This window comes from Fusarium solani (genome assembly GCF_023522795.1).
Source record: "Fusarium solani strain SB1 chromosome Unknown bctg00000012, whole genome shotgun sequence".
Taxonomy (NCBI): domain Eukaryota; kingdom Fungi; phylum Ascomycota; class Sordariomycetes; order Hypocreales; family Nectriaceae; genus Fusarium; species Fusarium solani.
The window spans coordinates 1288400-1306241 of NW_027072146.1; the positions used below are offsets into that span (position 1 = coordinate 1288400).

The following is a 17842-nucleotide window of genomic DNA, read 5'->3' on the forward strand; positions in this document are numbered from 1 at the left end:
TGGACAATTAACTCTATATGTTTCCGGGAAACTTCAACCCCAAGCGGCTGTTTTATCAAGTCGGCAAATAGAAACAGTTCACAAGACTAGTTGGGGCATCCATTGATACCAGACGTGACTCGGCTCAGTTGCTGCATCTGACTCGGCTCTTGTATCCGTGACTCGGCCCAGTCCGCGTGATTGAGTAAAGACGATCCGCGCTGCGTCAGTTCCAAAATCGGCCTTTGATCCCGGGAATACTTTGAAGGTTTTCGAAAGCTGAAGAAGCCCATTTGGCCAATCATTCCGACATATCGGCATCAAACACCGACTCTCACTCAGGCGCTATCATGGCTCGGCATGTCGGAAGGGGCAGGTCACCGCGTAAATGGTATCTATATGATAACGAGAACGAGTATTTTAATCGATATGTCTTCTAAACTCTAATCCTGGATTGTCAAGTTAAACCATCATCGCAATTGAACCATTCCTACTCGTTTCTGACAAACCTGTTTAAACACCAACATGCGAACTCTTCGATACATCTCCATCGTCGGCTGCCACGCCGAGGGCGAAGTCGGCGACGTCATTGTCGGCGGCGTGCGAGATGTTCCCGGCAAGACAATGTATGAGAAGCTCGTTCATTGTCGAGATAAGGAGGATTCGCTACGACAACTTATTCTCAACGAGCCACGAGGCCGGTCGTCCATGAACACAAACTTGCTTCTACCTCCGACAGACCCAAGAGCAGATGCAGGCCTCTTGATCATGGAGAGTACTGAGTATGCTCACATGAGCGGATCCAATGCCATGTGTACAGCGACGGTACTGCTGGAGACGGGAATGGTTCCTATGAAGGAGCCGGTCACGGAATTGGCCCTTGATACGGCTGCAGGCTTGGTCACCGTCAAGGCACAATGTGACGCTGGCAAGTGCAAGTCTGTCAGCGTTGAGAACGTCCCATCTTTCGTCGACACACTCGACCTGAAAGTTGACGTGCCTGGGCTGGGTGTTGTTTCTGTCGATATTGCTTGGGGTGGCATGTGGTACGCATTCGTCAAGGCCTCTGATCTTGGTCTAAAGGTCGAGAGCGTCAACGGAGCTAAGCTGGTCGAACTTGGAGAACGAGTCAAAGATTGCGTCAAGGCCAAGCACACACCTATTCATCCCGAAAACGACGGCATCCGTGGTGTCACTGTCATCTCCGTCATCGAGGATCTTAAAGAAGAACAAGACTGCAAGGCTGCCATCAACACAGTTGTCGTCTCTCCGGGGCGGTTGGATAGGAGTCCTTGTGGAACAGGAACATGTGCGAGGATGGCAGTCCTGCATGCCCGAGGTCTCTTGAAGGTCGGGGAAGTATTCAAGAACAGGAGTATCATCGGTACAGAGTTCATCAGCCATATTCGAGGAACTACTCAAGTCGGTGATCGACAGGCTGTGTTGCCAACTATCCAAGGAAGGGCATGGATCTCAAGCTACAAACAGATCGTGCTAGATCCTACTGACCCCTTCCCAGAGGGTTTCAGGGTTGGCGATCAGTGGCATGTATCTGGTGGTGTAGCTTAGAGTGCCTTAGATAAAACAGAACCCTTCAGCAAGATCTATAGCTTCGACTTCAATGCCTGCTTTTCCTCGGCCAACTTTCTCTTACGTCTCCATCCTTCCAGTTTGGGAGCTACCATGCCAGCCCAGATCTCCAACCACTTTGGATCAAAAGGAGGTAGTGTCCGGCCATTGGTGCCTTCGGCCGGTTCCCCAGCAATGCCCCTCAGGAATTCGAGGTACTTGTCGTAATCAGGGGCGATAGAGTAGTAGTCCTTTCCTCCCTTCTTCTCGGCGACTCGTTTACGCTCCCACTCGAGCTGCTCGGGAACTGACGGCAGAGGCTTGGCTCTTCCCGAAAGCGTTCTTGCGACGGCCACGGCTTGCCATTCGTAAGCTCTGAATGTGAAGCCGCCTCCGAGCTAATAGGTGTGGTCAACTTATGAAACAAGTCATGAGATAAGGAGGACATACCATTCCAACAAATGTTAGGGTTGGGTCTTCAATGTTCCACGTATGTTGGTAGACGCCAGGAAGTCGGCGATAGGCATTCTTGACACGGGCTTGAACTTCGGGCAGGAACGGAAAACTGAAGGTATATCCCGTTCCGTAGATGATGTGGTCTACTTTGTCCAGCTGCGTGCCGTCGGTGAAGTAAACTTTGCCAGTCTCAGGATCGAGGCGACTAATTGCTGGTTTGATGGCTATCTTAGGATGCGTAAAGGGTTCCCAGCCAAAAGCCGGGATGGGATCGCCACGTATTGATGCGTACACTGGGCCTTCAGTGAAGTCAAGGATTTCGTGAATGATCTCGTGCGAAGACACCGAGGCACCAACAACAATGACACGCTACCAAAGTTAGTTCTCTGATGAGCTTGCTTTTGTAGTGTACTCACCTTTCCTGTATACTTGGGCCCTTCCCTGAAATGTTTGCTGTGCTGAACAACTCCAGGAAACTTCCTGTTAAACTCAACGAGTCCATCCACCTCTGGGAACCAAGGCACATTGTAGTGACCCGATGCAACGACAAGAGCATCGAATGTCTCACGCCACCAGTAGTTACGACCATTGACGACTTTGCGGAGAGTCAACACCCACTCGCCATTCTCCTTGACAGCGCGCTCAACTGTCGTATCCAGCTCAAGCAGCTTTTCATGGCCACCTCGAGAGAAGATGCCCTCTATCCACTCACGAATCGTCGTGTGGTGACGGAAAGGAGCTTGGGGTCCATACTCGTCCAGGCTGCGCTGAGAGAGCTTGTCCGGGAATGGCTCTTGGGTGAAACTCATGATGGCTGGCGTGATGTTGCTGTGAAGGTTTTCATGAATGGCTGTGTCTGAGAAGCGGTACTGGTGACTATTAACAGCCTCAGAGACGGGTGTAACAGCTGGGAGATTCTCTGGAATTGGCACAGCGGTGTCAGCTTCTCCAGCAACCAGCTTTTCTAGGGAAGGGATCCCGGCTGGCAGATGAGGTGTGTGAATCCTAGACAGGCGTGTGAGATTCCAATGCGCGCCTGTAGAGTAATAAAAGCTCACCATGTTCCACCAGCACCAGCTCGGCGGTCAAAGACACGAATCGTGTCAAACGCTCCCTCCTTGACCAAGGCATCAGTGGCAATGGCACCAGCAGGGCCAGCGCCAATGACGGCGACGCGACGAATCTGAGTAGGCATATCTAGAGTCTGTACGATGCAATTGCCAGTCCCCAAAGTGATCAAGCGTAATAGAGAAGACAAGATTCCGTGAGACATGTTGAGGGACAAATGTCGTCTTAAGAAATGGCGGGCTCGGTTCAATTGGTTCCGAAACCGGGCTAACTTGATTACGCCAGATGTCTCACGATGGCGTTTATGCATGTTGAAGCACGTAACACCAGAAAGATATGTACGTGATTGCGAAAACTTCCAATGAATTTGTAGTACTGGATATGAGGCCCACCATAGTTTGATAGTAGGCGAGAACGCGCGGGGGAGCTGCTAGGATCATAGATATTGTTCCGACTTTTGAGCTCTGGAGTGGGAAAGATTGTCCGCGATTTCTGACAAATGCAGCTTGGCATAAATATCCATCGCCAATTATACATTGAGCAGCGTTGATAAGACCTTGTGCGCATTGAATCCACGTTGAGTGCTGCGACATCGCTTCTCAGGTCAACCGCGTTGTGAGCCAGCTCAGAACTGTCGCTAGTGCTGTGATGGCATAAGGCAATCCATGACTAAACAAGGTTGATTGAATGATAATTTTGTTATCTGTAATTTATTTAGAGCATTGTTTGGCTGAAGAAACACCTCACTCTCCATAGGTAAGCTAACTTACATGAGTTGGCGAGGGCTCAACTCCAGGGTCACAGTCGTAGAACATGGTATTCTTTCAGTGTATATTTACACTGGCTAACTAACAATAAAAACCGTCCAAGTTAATCATCATTTCTCTGCATCGACTGATGTAACACCTCAAAAGAAGTCGCTGGCTCCCTTTTTACCAATCTTCACTTGTCAACCACTAGAAAACTCGCTACTAGTTGGGCCAAACCCACTGCACTGGAATAAAGAGGTCAAGATTGATGCATACACGACTGCAAGGTTAAGTGCCGATTCCGCTGGTCTTTGTGGCCCGAAGTTGGAGAGCAGAGGCTCATCTAGAAGTAATGGTGGGGGAAACTCTATAACTGAAGTTCGATGCCAGTGATTACAGTGAGCTACAGGCCGCCTAAAACACCCGAGACCTATAGAGAATGCCCAGGTGGCCTTAGAATATGAACTTTCACCCTTTGTTGGCAAGTATAGCTTCCCGGAGAGTGAAGACAGACTCATCTGACTTGAGCCGGGAGCGTCAACAAACAACAGCTCAACAACGACACCAAGGTTCTAATCTCAAAATAAAAACAATGCTCGCTTGGTCTAAGACACGGTCTAAGAGTTGCATAATGCTTGTGGCATAGGCGGCAATGGCTCTGAGCCCATTGTTATCCGCAAACTAAGCACTCTCGAATACGAGGTTGAGAGCCTCAGAAGGCTAACAGCGCCACTGTCAGTTAGACAGAGCATGCCGTGATAACCGACATCCTATTCGTATCCCAATAAAGTGACCGCAGCAGTCATCATCAGAATGACGATGATTGCGGGTACCGAGACATATTGCTCGCGCGGCAGCTGGCCCCTCAGGAGTCGGTCTACCAGACCCAGCGCTAGGAAGAGCCAGGTAGACGTGGCGAGTTGTCAGTTCCAAGAGCTGCTATTTTTGACCAAGTATGCTCTAAAATCACAAGCAGACAAATATCTTACAAAAACCTAGCAACGATGGAAACTCTCATGATGCAGTGAAAAGATAAGCGGCCGTTCATCACGGATCTACTCATGTAATACCACTTTACGGTTGAGACTCATTGGTCAAAGCTCGGTTACGATGAGTACCGCTCCCTGTGATTGACTTTTTTCACAAATCTCGATTTAGTCTTTGCATGATCTCATTTTTACACCCTTGGCTTTTGGCGTGAGGAGATTCTGGTCCGACTTTCCGAAGATGGAGCAGTGCCCAATGTGGACCATGCCGATCTGCTCATCATCGAAACGGGCCCAGCCGGCCTTATTGCCGTTAGCTGATGGGGGTCTACTCCGCATTGAGTCATGGGCATGGGGTTGGAGGTGTGTTTCGAGGGTTCACTTGGCTTGCATTGGGGTCTGGTGTGCGTGCTTGCTTGGCATTGTCAAGGTGTCACTCAGGGGTCAGACAGCTCGGTCATAATCTGTATCAATTTCTTCTAGAACAGTCGCAATACTAAGCAAGGATCATTATGAACCCGATGTTCTCAAAAACAATGCTATGAAATTTCACTTTTTCCTCCAATCACCACCCCTTAAACGGCGATGGGCTGCTTCTGATTCCTGCAGCAGTCGACAGCCGAGCAGAACTGGACATCCTGTTCCACATTGGGGTTCGCAGCAGTCTGGGGGATGGACTGCCGAGCGGGCCAGATCTCCTGGTCCGCCGAGATCTCCTTCTTGTGGTGCTCCTGCAGGGCCTCGCGGACCTTTTGCTGGAAGAACAGGGGTCCCTGCTCCATCTCGGGGTGCATCTCGCCGTTGACAAAGACTCCCGCGTTGACGTTGCGCTGGGCGTTGGCGCAGAGGTACTTGTCCTCGGACATGATGCGCTTGTACATGTCGCTGATGACGGTGAAGTCCTCGTCGCTGGAGTTCTTGTTGCGGAACACCTCGTACCTCATGATGGACTTGTTAGGGCTCTTGGGCACAAAGCGCTGGATCATGAAGAAGTGAGGACTGGACATGGTTAGCCTGGCTCGGGTGTAGATGTAGTAATGGGACTTACGAGACGTTGGTGGAAGCATTGGGGAAGTAGTAGGTGGCAGCAACTCGGAATCCCCTCTTGATCTGGTCTTCTGTAGGGCTGCCAAAGTGCTGGATGTACGCCTTCTTGGTCTCAACATAGTACGAGTTGAGGTCGGCGATGGAGGGAATGTCAGGGTGGGCAACCTTGCAGTGGTAGCACTCGTTGTAGTTGTCGGCAAGGATCTTCCAGTTGTAGTCGCCCTCCATCTCCCAGGTGTGGTCAAAGGCGTAGTCCTCAAAGTTGTAGAAGGAGAAGCGCTCATGAGCATCGATGTTGTCAAAGTCGTCGCTCCAGGCGATCTCAGGCTTCTCCTTGCCATCCATGTTGACCCAGATGAAACCCCGGACATCAACGTGGACGTGGATGGGGAGGAGACCATTCTTGGACTTGTCAAAGCCCTCGAGGTCTTGGTAGCCGGGAGCCTTGGCGAGCTTGCCATTGAGGCCGTAGGACCAGCCGTGGTACTTGCAAGCAAAGAAGCTGGCGTTGCCCTGGTCACCCTTCTCAGGGGGAAGGACAGGGAAGGCGCGGTGGCGGCAGATGTTGTGGAAGGCGTTGATGTTGCCGTCACGGTCCTTGCAGATGATGAACTCGAAGTTGGCCACCTCGTACTTTAGCCAGTCTCCGTTGTTGGGGAGTCTAGCCTTGTGGGTGGTGAGAAGCCACTTTCTGGAGAAGATGGCCCGCTTTTCAAGCTCGTACATCTCTTGGGAGGTGTACCATGAGGCTGGAAGGGCTCGGATGGCGCTCTTGGTGTCAGGGGCAGGGGCGGAGGCCCCTCCACGGCCGAAGTAGCTTTTCAAGAATGACTGAGCCATTGTGATGTGTGTGTGTGTGTGTGAAAAAGATGGAAAGAGGAAGAAGAGTGGGAGTGAGAGGAGTGATTAGTGTCCGAGATAAGACAGGATATTAAAGTAGGTCTTATAGATAAGAGTTGGTGGTGGAGGAAGCTGTGCTTATGAAGCTGGTGTTGAAGATGTTGATAAAACCACTTTGAGTTTGGAGCTGGTTGTCTTCTAAATAGTTGTCCGCCTCTCCCATCTCGGACACCCAAGAATAGACCGTGGCATGCACTATCCCCCCATCTCTTGCCACCTGATACCCATTGCCATGACAGATGGAGTTGCTGATTGGAATCAGGTGGCCCTCGACCGCGGTGAGTTGGCCCGATCACCTGACCGGGCCGTCTATCTCTAGGCGCCGGACTAGCATATCTCACCCCCTACAAACAAGGTCAAATCCGCCCTTGATACACCCTCCTCCATGGGCATGGACCCAATCTCTCATCGATGACGGTCTCTGGGGCCGTTAATTTGACCCCGGCGCCACTGCCAGCCGCACGCACACGGGGAAGAAAGACAGATTGTCCCCCACGTCTAGATCACATCGAAGGGTCGACCCCGGACCTGCAGAACTGTCTATACCAGGAACAGGCATCTCGCGGCCGGTCCTGCAGTATCGATCACGATCTTGCGAAGCACCGGAAGTTACTTAGAAGCGAAGGAACACGGTGAGTGAATTCAATTCGGCTGGAACTGCTCTTCTCAGGATTTTCGTGTGAATACCGCCGGCAGGGTGTGCACAAATCGCGTCCACCTGATCGGTAATAGCAACGCTGTGAGGGCTGTACGACTGGGGGAGAACCGACAGCCGGCGCTGTGACCGCCCTTTGTTGGGGTCATACGGGGACACGATTTCGTAACAGCTTTCAAAATGCTGTGCACCGCGGCCTCAGATCGAGGAAGACGCGCGGCGAGGCCGACGGAGACGGCATCATCGGCGAGGATTTGCTTTATCGCCGCGGGGATGAGTTTTTGCCGTGATTTACAAGGTCTCGACTAACACGGGAGTGACGGCGAGCGGATTCTTGAGGGTTCATCTGTAAGTGTCTGGCTGGGAGCGGAGATTGAGTCCGTCGTTCATCAGTCCGCAACTACAATTGACCGCAGGCGATGCAGATGCTGGCACTTGATTCATTTCTGAGTAGAGAGCGTGAGAAGCCCACTTCCTGCTCATTTCGCCAGCGGACAGCTCTTGTCGGGGGTTTGCTGCCAGTTGTGAGCGAGACGAGCAAAATGAGTGTCACACTTGTGAGACCAGAATGAGTAGCATCCAAGCTGTGATACAGGAGCTACCATGAATCAAGAATGCAAGCTTTTTGAATCTCTCTATCCGCAATTCCCCGGTGTAGTACGCGTTACGCTGGTGTTTCTCGACCTGGTGTTGTCTCCTCAAAAATGAGAACAAGCATGCTGTGAAACTCCAAAACACGAACACGAAAAGCCTGATGAGCGTATGTGTATCATGACCAGAATTAGACTTGGAATTTGGAATTCAGAATACAAGCTTTGCAAACCGTGATACTGCATTTGTAGGGACAAAGCTGTTAGTTCGAAAGACTGTTGTTCAACATCCAAGTTCAACCCCTGACGATCCGGCTCCTGATCAAGATTTCAACGCATCGGCAGTTGAAATTTCTCCGGCCTGCTAGAAGAAGAGACATCCCGCTAGAATACCAGAGAGAATATTCCTAGAAGAACAGTAGATTCTCTTGTGTGAGAGGGAGGGGGTTGCGATAACCTCAAGCTACCTGGTCTTGATCTTGCCTACCCTACAACTGTGAAAGACCAAGATGGGAAGGAGAACCAAGGGCCAGTTGCAAGACTGAGTAATTAACGACATCTGATTGAATCTACGACCTGCCAGACTGACAATGCAGTTGACGGTTAAGGGATTTCGGTCTCCTTCAGCTTCGTTATTCATCAATATCAAAGCCTTTGGCTAAACACCAACACCCAACCATCGCCAGTCAACCACCGCAACCATCAACAGCCAACTCGGCCCCAACTTCAAGCCACAGCCTACATGCAGGGTCCTCTCACCACAATCTACAGCCAGTGAGACAACAGCGTCTAACTCATCTTCACGAAACACACCGGGGACAATGAAACCCGTAACGGTCCGGAGGTTTCACAACTCGAAAGCCTTCTCGAAGGTGTCCGGCCTCACGCAAAACACGTGGGGGGTTGTGAGATGCTCGGCAGACCTTCCGACGACCGAAAGCCGGAGCCGGAGGGGAGGGGGGTCAAATGATGGGACGAAGGAAACGCCACTAGCGTCTTGTAGCTTCAATTGGGACCACGTGTGGTGCCTGGGCCCTCTACCAGATGTGACGAGTGCCGTCGCTTCGAGGCCTGCAAACTTCGAGACCGTCGTGGACTGCGCGCTAGTGGTCATGGCAAAGTCCACGTCGAGTGATATGCATGGGTAAAGAGACCGGATTGTCCGGATAACAAAGTGCGGTCGACTCTCGGCTGCAGGAGCTAATCTATCTGGCATGGATGTGGATACAGGCAGACATGGATATGGACCCCAGCAGGCGGCAGTTGAGGCGAACCAGGCTACCGGAGGCGTGGGGCCTGCAACAAGAAGACAACAATAGATGGGTGTCTCAATGCTTAGCTGGCAGATCAGATCAACTGACATAACTCGAGGCACACCCTTGCGCGTCTGATGCCAATTGAGGTTTGACAATTGCAAATCTCGCGTCAAGCTAGGCCGGAAACGGAGCGGCTATGCGTTATCTCTAGGGTGCGGGGAAGCGAAGCGAGAGAGATGAGGCTATCAAGACAAAAGAAAGAAAAGCTTGGACTCCTTCGATAAGTTTTGCAAACACCGGAACCGTGCAGGCCGATCTCAAGTGCGGGGTATTGGCTTTTCGCTTTGCTTTGCGGGGGGGCGAAGACGCGGCGTCTGAGATAGGGCTTTACCTGATACGGCAGCAGGCATGCACACCGTACATGATGGCTGCCGCCCGTGTTGGAGGCCAGCTGACCATGGCTGCGAACGGGGAGGCGAGGGGAAAGCTTGACGGAAATCTTAATCTCGAGGGAGACGATGGTTGACGAGGGAGGTGAGGACTGTGGAAGGGGGGAGGTGAAGGGGCAGAAGAGTCGACATGCTGTTTTATTGTTCATTGAGGTCAGCGAGTTCCCATTGACTTTGAACAACTCTCCAACACTTCCCAAGACTCGTTGCCTGCTGTGGCCCTTATCTCAAGGTTGCCAAAAAAGTGATGCTATTCCCAGAGTGGTCACGTGATCGGACTTTGATACGTGATCGGATTCCGGCCACCTCGACCGGAATTCCAGACACTCTACGGATAATGAGATCTGGGGGAGGAGAACCGGACTCCGGTACCCACCGACACCGGACCTGCTCTATCAAGAGGGGTGATAAAAGGCCCAATGGACGAGACCAATGGACAAGGTCAATAACTCATCAACTCGACCAACAAGACGCACCAGACTATAATAATCTCTGTCTGTCAATTGGCAAATCAAGCCCTTTGCCGTCTCTACCCCACCCTTCTTCCGGAGAGCCAGCCAATAGCATCACTTGCACTCCTGCACAAGTAATCACCTCGCAATGGCCTCCAACCCTTCTTCCTATCTCATCGTGGGAGCAGGCGTCTTTGGCGTCTCCACCGCCTTCCACCTCATCAAGAAGTACCCGGACGCCTCGGTCACCATCGTGGACCGGGACCCCTACGACGGTGACAACCGCGTGGCGGCGTCATGGGACTGGAACAAGGTGGTCCGCGCGGACTATGATGATCTCGTCTACTGCCGCCTCGCCATCGAGGCCCAGGACGTCTTCAAGTCGGACCCGCTGTGGCAGCCCTACTTTCACGAGACGGGCGTCTACTGGATCTGCCGCAGCGACTACGCCCAGGATGTTATCAACAACTACAAGAAGCTAGGCCGCAAGGCTGACATTACCGCTGTGTCTGTCGAGGAGGCCAAGAAGTTGTATGGCGGCCTGTTTGACCAGGCTGACTACACTGGCGCCAAGGAGGTGCTCATCAACAGGACCAGCGGCTGGGCCGCGGCCGGTGACTCTCTGCGGGCTATCACCCGTGAGGCCATGAAGCTGGGCGTCAAGTACGTTGTGGCTGATGTCGCGACCCTGCAAATCGATGAGAGCGGTCGATGCACCGGCATCAAGACTGCCAAGGGCGACGTCGTTTCGGGTTCGAATGTCATCCTCTGCACAGGGGCTTACACATCCAAGCTGCTCGAGTATAGCGCCGCGAGCAGTGGCCTCGAGGAGCTCCGTGCTGGCCCGCGGATCGTGGCCGGTGGCATCACGACAGGGATGGCCACTCTGGACGAGCGGTCATACGAGACAACCTACTCCAAGATGCCTGTCGGATTCCAGGGATACACTGCCGCAGAAGGTGATTTACCCCGTTGCCACATGTTTCACAGCAGCTAACAGCCATATACAGGACCCTTCATTGGCAGCCTTCCTCCCACAAAGGACAGGGAGCTCAAGTGGTGGGGACGCACCATCTTCAAGAACACACGTCAGGTCCTGCCTGGACGGTACATCTCTGCGCCGCCAGATGAGAAGGACTATGCGCAGTGGAAGGTGTCTAGCAAGCTCAAGGAGGATATTGACTACTCCAACCAAGTATTCTACGGAAACAAGGGAGCCCACTGGACCATGGAGAAGCACCGTATCTGCTGGTAAGTTTTTTTTTTTTCTAACAGCGAGATAGCTCCGACTGACGTCCGACAACTAGGGACGCCTTCACAACCAGTGGAGACTTTATCATCTCTCCACACTCTGGAGCCAAGGGCCTCTACGTAGCAACCTGCGGCTCGTTCCACGGGTACAAGTTCTTCCCGGTGCTGGGCAAGTACATCGTGCAGATGCTCGAGGGCGAGCTGTCTCCTGAGCTTGCGGAGAAGTGGGCCTGGGACAGGGAGCGGCCCGACCCAGCTCTGAACCCTGAGTGGCCGAGGGCAGAGATGAAGGATCTGGCCGATCCCGCAGCGAGGCTGTAAATTGTGATAGAAGCTGTAGAAGAAGAAGGAAAGAATGCATGCATGCTTCGTGTGAGGGGAAATGCGTCCTCCTGCGGAGAAGGGGGCATGCTCGGGAGTTGGCCGGTGTCGGCACAGGGCTTGCGTGGCAGGGGATAACAGCATAATCATGACTATCCGTATAATGAATAACATCATCGAGTTGCTTTCGAGTCAGACAAACAGAGCAAACTGGACTGTGCGGTGAAGTGAGTGACTGGGTGCTAATCTCTGTCTTATCTCGTGCTATTGCTATCGTCTCCTTTTCATCCCCACTCTTGCCTCTCTCCCCCCACTTGTTATCTTTTGTTTATCTCCGGTGCTTGTCTCCCTTTTGACACTTGTCGCTGAAGTACCTAGTTAGGATAGTGAGGCGAAGCCTTCTATAATGCATACGAGTCATCGGTATCACAGCATGGATGTACGATGTACCGCTGTATCCGGATATTGTACATGTGTGTGTGACTTTGTAGAGCGTGACTCTATAGTGGATGATCTGTAGATGCCCAACGTGTAGCTCAACAGTCTAGCAAGATAGACACAGCATAGTCTCTTGACCTCACCTGAACTCGTCTATATCTCCAACTCTATTCCCTATCCATCCACTACCTACACCACCATGACCGGATCTTCACGGAGTCGCCATCAGGTGGACCACACTCCTTAGTCCCCTGTTAGCGCACCCCCGGTATCCGTAGTGAGCACGCCTAACCCCGCGTTATCAGCCAGGGCCAATGGCTGATGCGGGGTTTGCAACGGCACGGATTGGCCCTGAAGTGCTGCCTTTTAGTGGAGGGTGCCCCCAAGTATTTAGTGGAAGCGGGCCCCTTCTTGCGCACACCGTAACGTAGGTCCCGCTACAGTTCCAGTGCCTTTGATCCATCGATCGATCCCCCCCTGTCGGTGCGAGTTGGACCACCCAGCAATTAAATGACGCCTCCAGACGAAAACACCACCACGAGCGTTACCAGTTCTCGCGGGAGACGGCGATCACATCATGCCTGCCTCACTTGCAGGTATGTTACTCTCCCAGTTTACCCCGTATGCCTACTAACTCGGCCAGGCGCAAAAAGACACGCTGTCCTGGCGAAAAGCCGGCGTGCTCCAGTTGTGTCCGTCTTAAACAGTCATGCTCTTATCCGCCGGCGATAAGACCCTCCCAGAGCGGCCCCTCGGTACGTTTATACCGTCTCCCTGACGCTTATTACATCTTGACGAATTACAGGAGGAGAGGCTGGCTCACTTGGAAGAGAAACTGGATTTCCTGCTGAGTGGAAGCTTGTACACAAGCCCCAGCATCTTTGGTGTCATCTTGTGCTGACTTGCCATGCTAGGCCTACCCACGCCGCTCGTCAACAGCAGCAACAGCAACAACAACAACAACAACAACAACAACAACAAGATTCTGCCTTTGAGGAGAACACAGATACTTCTGAAAAGTCGTACTCAGGGCATCCCCTGGGTCGTGAACCGAGCTATCCGACCAGCCACCCCTCGGTCAAGTCGGACTGCGAGAGTTCGACGCTGAGGCCGAGCCCAGCCGACATCGCCTGCGGCATCGCCCTCTACTTTGAGTTTTGCCATCGGCAGCCCATCTGGTGCTTTGAGCGTGACGAGGTCAATGACTTTGCCTCGCTGCATGATGAGCTGGCTTGCAGTATCCTGGCTTTGACGCTGCGCTTCTCGGAGAACCGTGATCAGTCGCAGCTGTATGGCAACAATGCCAAGAGTTTGATCATGCTCCGGATCGCCAATGGAACAGTGGATCTTGCTACTCTCGAGAGCTTGTGTCTACTATCCTATTCTTCTTTTATGGGTATGTCATTCTTGAAAACTTTCTGGAACCTAGCTAACTTGTATAGATGGAAACGTTCATCTCGGTCAGTTCCATCTCGGCCTGGCCTTCCAGCTCTGTCGATCTGCCATGCTCGATCTTGAATGCGTGTATGGCATAGAAGATCCGCAGGCAGATCGTAAAAAGAGGCTTTTCTGGAGTCTTCAGATGCTGGAGCAGTCATACGGCCGACAAGAAGGTCTTTTGAGTGTTCCAACCGAGATTTGGCGGCCATCCTATTCTTCATATCGTGGACACCACTCGGGTGCAGACCCAAGAGCACCAAGACTACCAAGAGACGATCTTGGATGCACAACACCAAACGAGCCTGGAATCTGGAACACAAGTGTCCATCTAGGCTGGGTCTGGAGTCAAGTCAGAAAATACGTCTCTGATTGCGCTCACAACAACCTCAAGGAACCCTGGCGTCACGATTCCATGTACGCCAAGGTCCTAGCCGACTTTATGGAGACAGAGAATAGGATCCCCATGTGTCATCGGTACGACACGGTCAAGTTCTACGAGCGCAAGGTTGAGGATCTCAAGATGCACCGCGACTATTGGGCGCCATGGTTGAAGGAGCAGTTCACGTACCACGTGATTCCCACTGTCCTCAACCATCCGTTCCTCTACATTGTCGGTGCTCAGCATAATCCCAATCTTGCTATTCCGAATACCTTTTGGAGAAGGTCGTCAGAGCTGGCATTGCTACACTCAACCTGGATCGTTCGCATGATCGATATGGTTGTGGATAAGCAAGTACCATTGGCGGATCCCTTCTTTGGACATGTCGCGGCTATCGCAGCAACAGTACATCTGTACTATTGCTGTGCTGCTGCTACGAGACTCAAGCACAAGTCAAACACGGATTTTGCAAAGTGCAGGAGGTTTCTCAAGGGTTTCATCCCAACTTCAGCTGCATGCAGAGCCTTGGTATGTCTCATATAAAAGTACAGAGAACGAAGCTAACAATAACTTATAGGATCGCAATCTGGACAAGATGACGCGAATCGCGGCCGGTTCTGAAACCATGGACGTCGAAGATTGGATGCCGTCCAAGATCTACCTCAGTGTACCTTTGATGTGGAAGATTCTGCAATTCAACACCGTCGCCGACTCCCACGAGATTCCACACGCCGGTCTCCTGGATTCCTCTCTCGTACCAGTCACTACCAACGAAGACACAAGCGAAAACATGACTCTTGAGATCATCGTTGCCACCTCACCAGAGATCACTATCAACACAGCCGATGGCGGCCAAGAAGCACCCACCATGTCGTACAAACCCACCGTCTCGTCATCATCACAGCCTGACTCGGCACGGGACACTGTCAGCGACGAAGTCCCTGTTGACGACAGCCTCACGCTGTGCACAACGCCATGGCTGTATGCAGACTCGTCACAGTTTGTCAACATAGGGGACATGGGCTATGACGACTCGCAACCTGCCATCAGCGAGAACAGAGGTTCTGCGTGGTGGGAAGGTGAAAATTTTAGTAATATCATGTTTAATCACTTTTAGAATGCGTAGCAGGCTTCCGGTTTGAGGGGTTCACAAAAGTTGTACACATAGAGTGGGAGTTAATAGAGAAAGTCCTTTGGGAGTTGGGCATGCCTACCCACACGGAGAGCTCACGACACACAACCCTGCAGAAACACGTCCAAATCTCCTGCCGTGCATGCCTCCCGCGTCTCCAAAGTGTGGATCATGCGGAGTCTCATGGTGCTGCAAGCATTCCACGCTCTCTCACGACCCTCCCAATATGGGGCGTCCGGGGTGCCGAGACCGGGGGAGGCGAACAGTCTGGGGTTTTTGCGCTTGATGTGGGGAAAAGAAGCCTCCTCCGCGGGGAAACCGAAGCGGAGATGACGAATTTTTACGCTAGTCATGCACGATTTGTCCAACCCTGGTCTCTGGCTTGGGGCCAGGAACAGCGGCTTGGTGAGTCATTTTAGTCAGAAGAAGGGCCAGAAGGCTTCTAGCACGACTGGATACGTCGACCGAAGCGATACTCTGGGGTGAGTCTGGGGTAATGAGACGGGGGTTTGGTTAGCTCCGGGGTAGTGCAGCGTGATCAGGTCAGGGTCCGGGAATGGCCTCGTCTCGAGTCAGTTTCCCGGGGTTCCAGTTGCCTATTCCAATCATGGAATTGTTATTACCCATCGTGATGACGTCTGTGCTTCTAGTCTCGGCACCTTCGGTGCGCGGCACAGTTGCCTCACGTTCGGGTTGGTGATGTTGCTGGCCCATCATCCTATGGAGCTGGGAAACCTTGATGAAATTTGCTGACCAGTTGGGTTACAAGAAATGATATGTGAACCCCATGGCTTAGTTGGATACGAGTAGCTGGACTGTTGTCCGAGCTGGCATTTGTCAGATCCGGCTCGATGCTACCGAAGCCTCCACTAGTAGCGCTATTCGTCAGCGTTCTCAGTGAACTTCCTGTTGGAGACCACATAGTATGATGCATTCGTTACCTGCACATCATACTCCGTGGGGGTCGTCTGTCTAGAAACCGGCATTCTCGTGGGATTTTTTTTCGCCCCTCATGTCTAAAGACTTTACTCATCTGGCTAGTAGTGGTTACTGGGAGCCACGGATGCCTGAGGCCTGATCTCCTGAAGTACAGCCATAGCCATCGTCACTGCGATCAGTCCCCATACGCACCACTCTGTGCCTTTTGTTCTCGAAGCCCTATTAGTATCGTTTAAGTTGCTGAGAGGAAATAACCGCTAATGTCCGTGACCTTCAGATTCAGGAACCCTCTCATGATCCGGGACGACGATGCAGCAGAATCGTACATCCTCAGGGGATGGTGCCGTGCCGATCGCCCTGCTCTTCGCCGCCTCTGTCACGACGTTGAACGGAAACCTTCGATAGGCCACTCCATATCTACATCTTGACTCGATCAGGGACCTCCAGCATGGAAACACTTCCAACCGCCTATCATGCTTCTCATCGGACCTGCATGCTGGCTGTTGCCCTCTTCTTGGGGCATATGCAAGGGCATTCTTGTTCCACGGAGCAATCTCAACGCCCGCGGAAACCTATTGGCAAAACCAGAGGTGCTATAATAGCCAAACCATTGCCAGAATGATCGTTATGGACAATTTTTGTGCTATCAACGCCCTCAAGATCACGACCATCATCTGCACCTTGGCAACACGAACCAACTACGTGACCAGCCCTCTCCGCAGTCTTTTGCCGAAAACCATCTCTTGTTCAACCCCGAATAAAATATTACAAAGCTAGTTTACTCATATCCTTTTTCTCTAATCCCACATTGCCGATTTTGCCTCACCTTGACTTCGAGTTCCTGGGGACACATTGGAAGATTGTGGCCTGGCGCATCTCTCTCATCGCAGCTTATTTCTTAGCGAATAATTGGCTCTTTCTGGCCTTTCTTCGCTCATTGCGCCTCAACGACAAAGAGTTGGTCAGAAGACGTTCTCATCTGCCGTGCGTTCGGGCCTACTGAGCCTGGCGTTGCGGAAACGGTGTTTCGTTCGTGAGTTAACATCATTGGAGGGAAAAGCCGCTTAAGAGCGCGTTAAGTCGGGCCAGTAAGCTCTATTTGTATTGGAAAGGCAACCGAGAAAGTCAATTGCGCTTTGATCCAAACAATGTTGTATCACTACCTGTGCATAGTGTTGTCACTGCTGCTGTGCACAGGCTGGACTCGATACCATCAATGCTCCGTATACTACCCTCCAAGCGGTGAGACGAAACAGTAGTGATGCTCCTGCAACATCACTTGACCACCAACTAGGCGCGTCAGACAAAGCCGATTATCGCTTCCGACTACGGTGACGGCCTAACCCCCGCCGAGTTGGAGAACTCGATCGAGCAGCTGACTTTAGCGAGGAACGAATAGTGAGATGGCTCGGACCTTCACGCCGTCCCCAGCCATTCTGATCTGGAATGGCACTTCTGATAGCGGCCGTTGGAAGAGCCCTCTTTCTGCCTGCAGCTGTGCATGCATTAGAGACTGGAGATATCACGCGTCCTATCATCTCGGCACGGGGCCTTGACTACCGGTACTTGATGCCCGACGATCAGAGAATCGCCATCTGAACCACCCCTCCCTCTCTTCGTTATCTCCCCCGCATACAGTAGACTAGCCACCCGAGGAGAGATAGGGTGACGTCCGTCGAGACACACCCTCCCGTACGGCTTCCTATCCCGATCACGTGATCGCTCCCGCAACCGGAGGCGTAGGGGTATAGTTATCGGAACCATGACATGGGAGAGACGATCTTAT

At 52.2% G+C, this 17842-nt stretch overlaps 5 protein-coding genes across 5 annotated transcripts; 3 read left to right on the plus strand and 2 right to left on the minus strand.

The window, feature by feature from the left end:
* Positions 1-504: 504 nt before the first annotated feature.
* On the plus strand, positions 505-1548 carry MRS44_016421 (uncharacterized protein; the record flags this gene model as incomplete). The annotated part of the gene is made up of 1 exon (XM_046272839.2): positions 505-1548. The coding sequence occupies one exon, from the start codon at positions 505-507 to the stop codon at positions 1546-1548; it is 1044 nt and encodes a 347-aa protein (XP_046131002.1).
* A 35-nt stretch (positions 1549-1583) lies between these two features.
* On the minus strand, positions 1584-3277 carry MRS44_016422 (uncharacterized protein; the record flags this gene model as incomplete). Its single annotated transcript, XM_046271074.2, has 4 exons — positions 1584-1946; positions 1999-2373; positions 2421-3009; positions 3063-3277. 4 exons carry the CDS (start codon positions 3275-3277, stop codon positions 1584-1586), a joined length of 1542 nt encoding a protein of 513 aa, XP_046131001.2.
* Positions 3278-5382: 2105 nt separating this feature from the next.
* MRS44_016423 (uncharacterized protein) lies at positions 5383-6694 on the minus strand (the record flags this gene model as incomplete). The annotated part of the gene is made up of 2 exons (XM_046279549.2): positions 5383-5806; positions 5856-6694. The coding sequence occupies 2 exons, from the start codon at positions 6692-6694 to the stop codon at positions 5383-5385; spliced, it is 1263 nt and encodes a 420-aa protein (XP_046131000.1).
* A 3610-nt stretch (positions 6695-10304) lies between these two features.
* MRS44_016424 (uncharacterized protein) lies at positions 10305-11728 on the plus strand (the record flags this gene model as incomplete). The annotated part of the gene is made up of 3 exons (XM_046270190.2): positions 10305-11115; positions 11167-11407; positions 11464-11728. 3 exons carry the CDS (start codon positions 10305-10307, stop codon positions 11726-11728), a joined length of 1317 nt encoding a protein of 438 aa, XP_046130999.1.
* Positions 11729-12875: 1147 nt separating this feature from the next.
* MRS44_016425 (uncharacterized protein) lies at positions 12876-15102 on the plus strand (the record flags this gene model as incomplete). The annotated part of the gene is made up of 4 exons (XM_065618027.1): positions 12876-12921; positions 12972-13562; positions 13609-14513; positions 14563-15102. 4 exons carry the CDS (start codon positions 12876-12878, stop codon positions 15100-15102), a joined length of 2082 nt encoding a protein of 693 aa, XP_065474099.1.
* Between the last annotated feature and the right edge of the window lie 2740 nt (positions 15103-17842).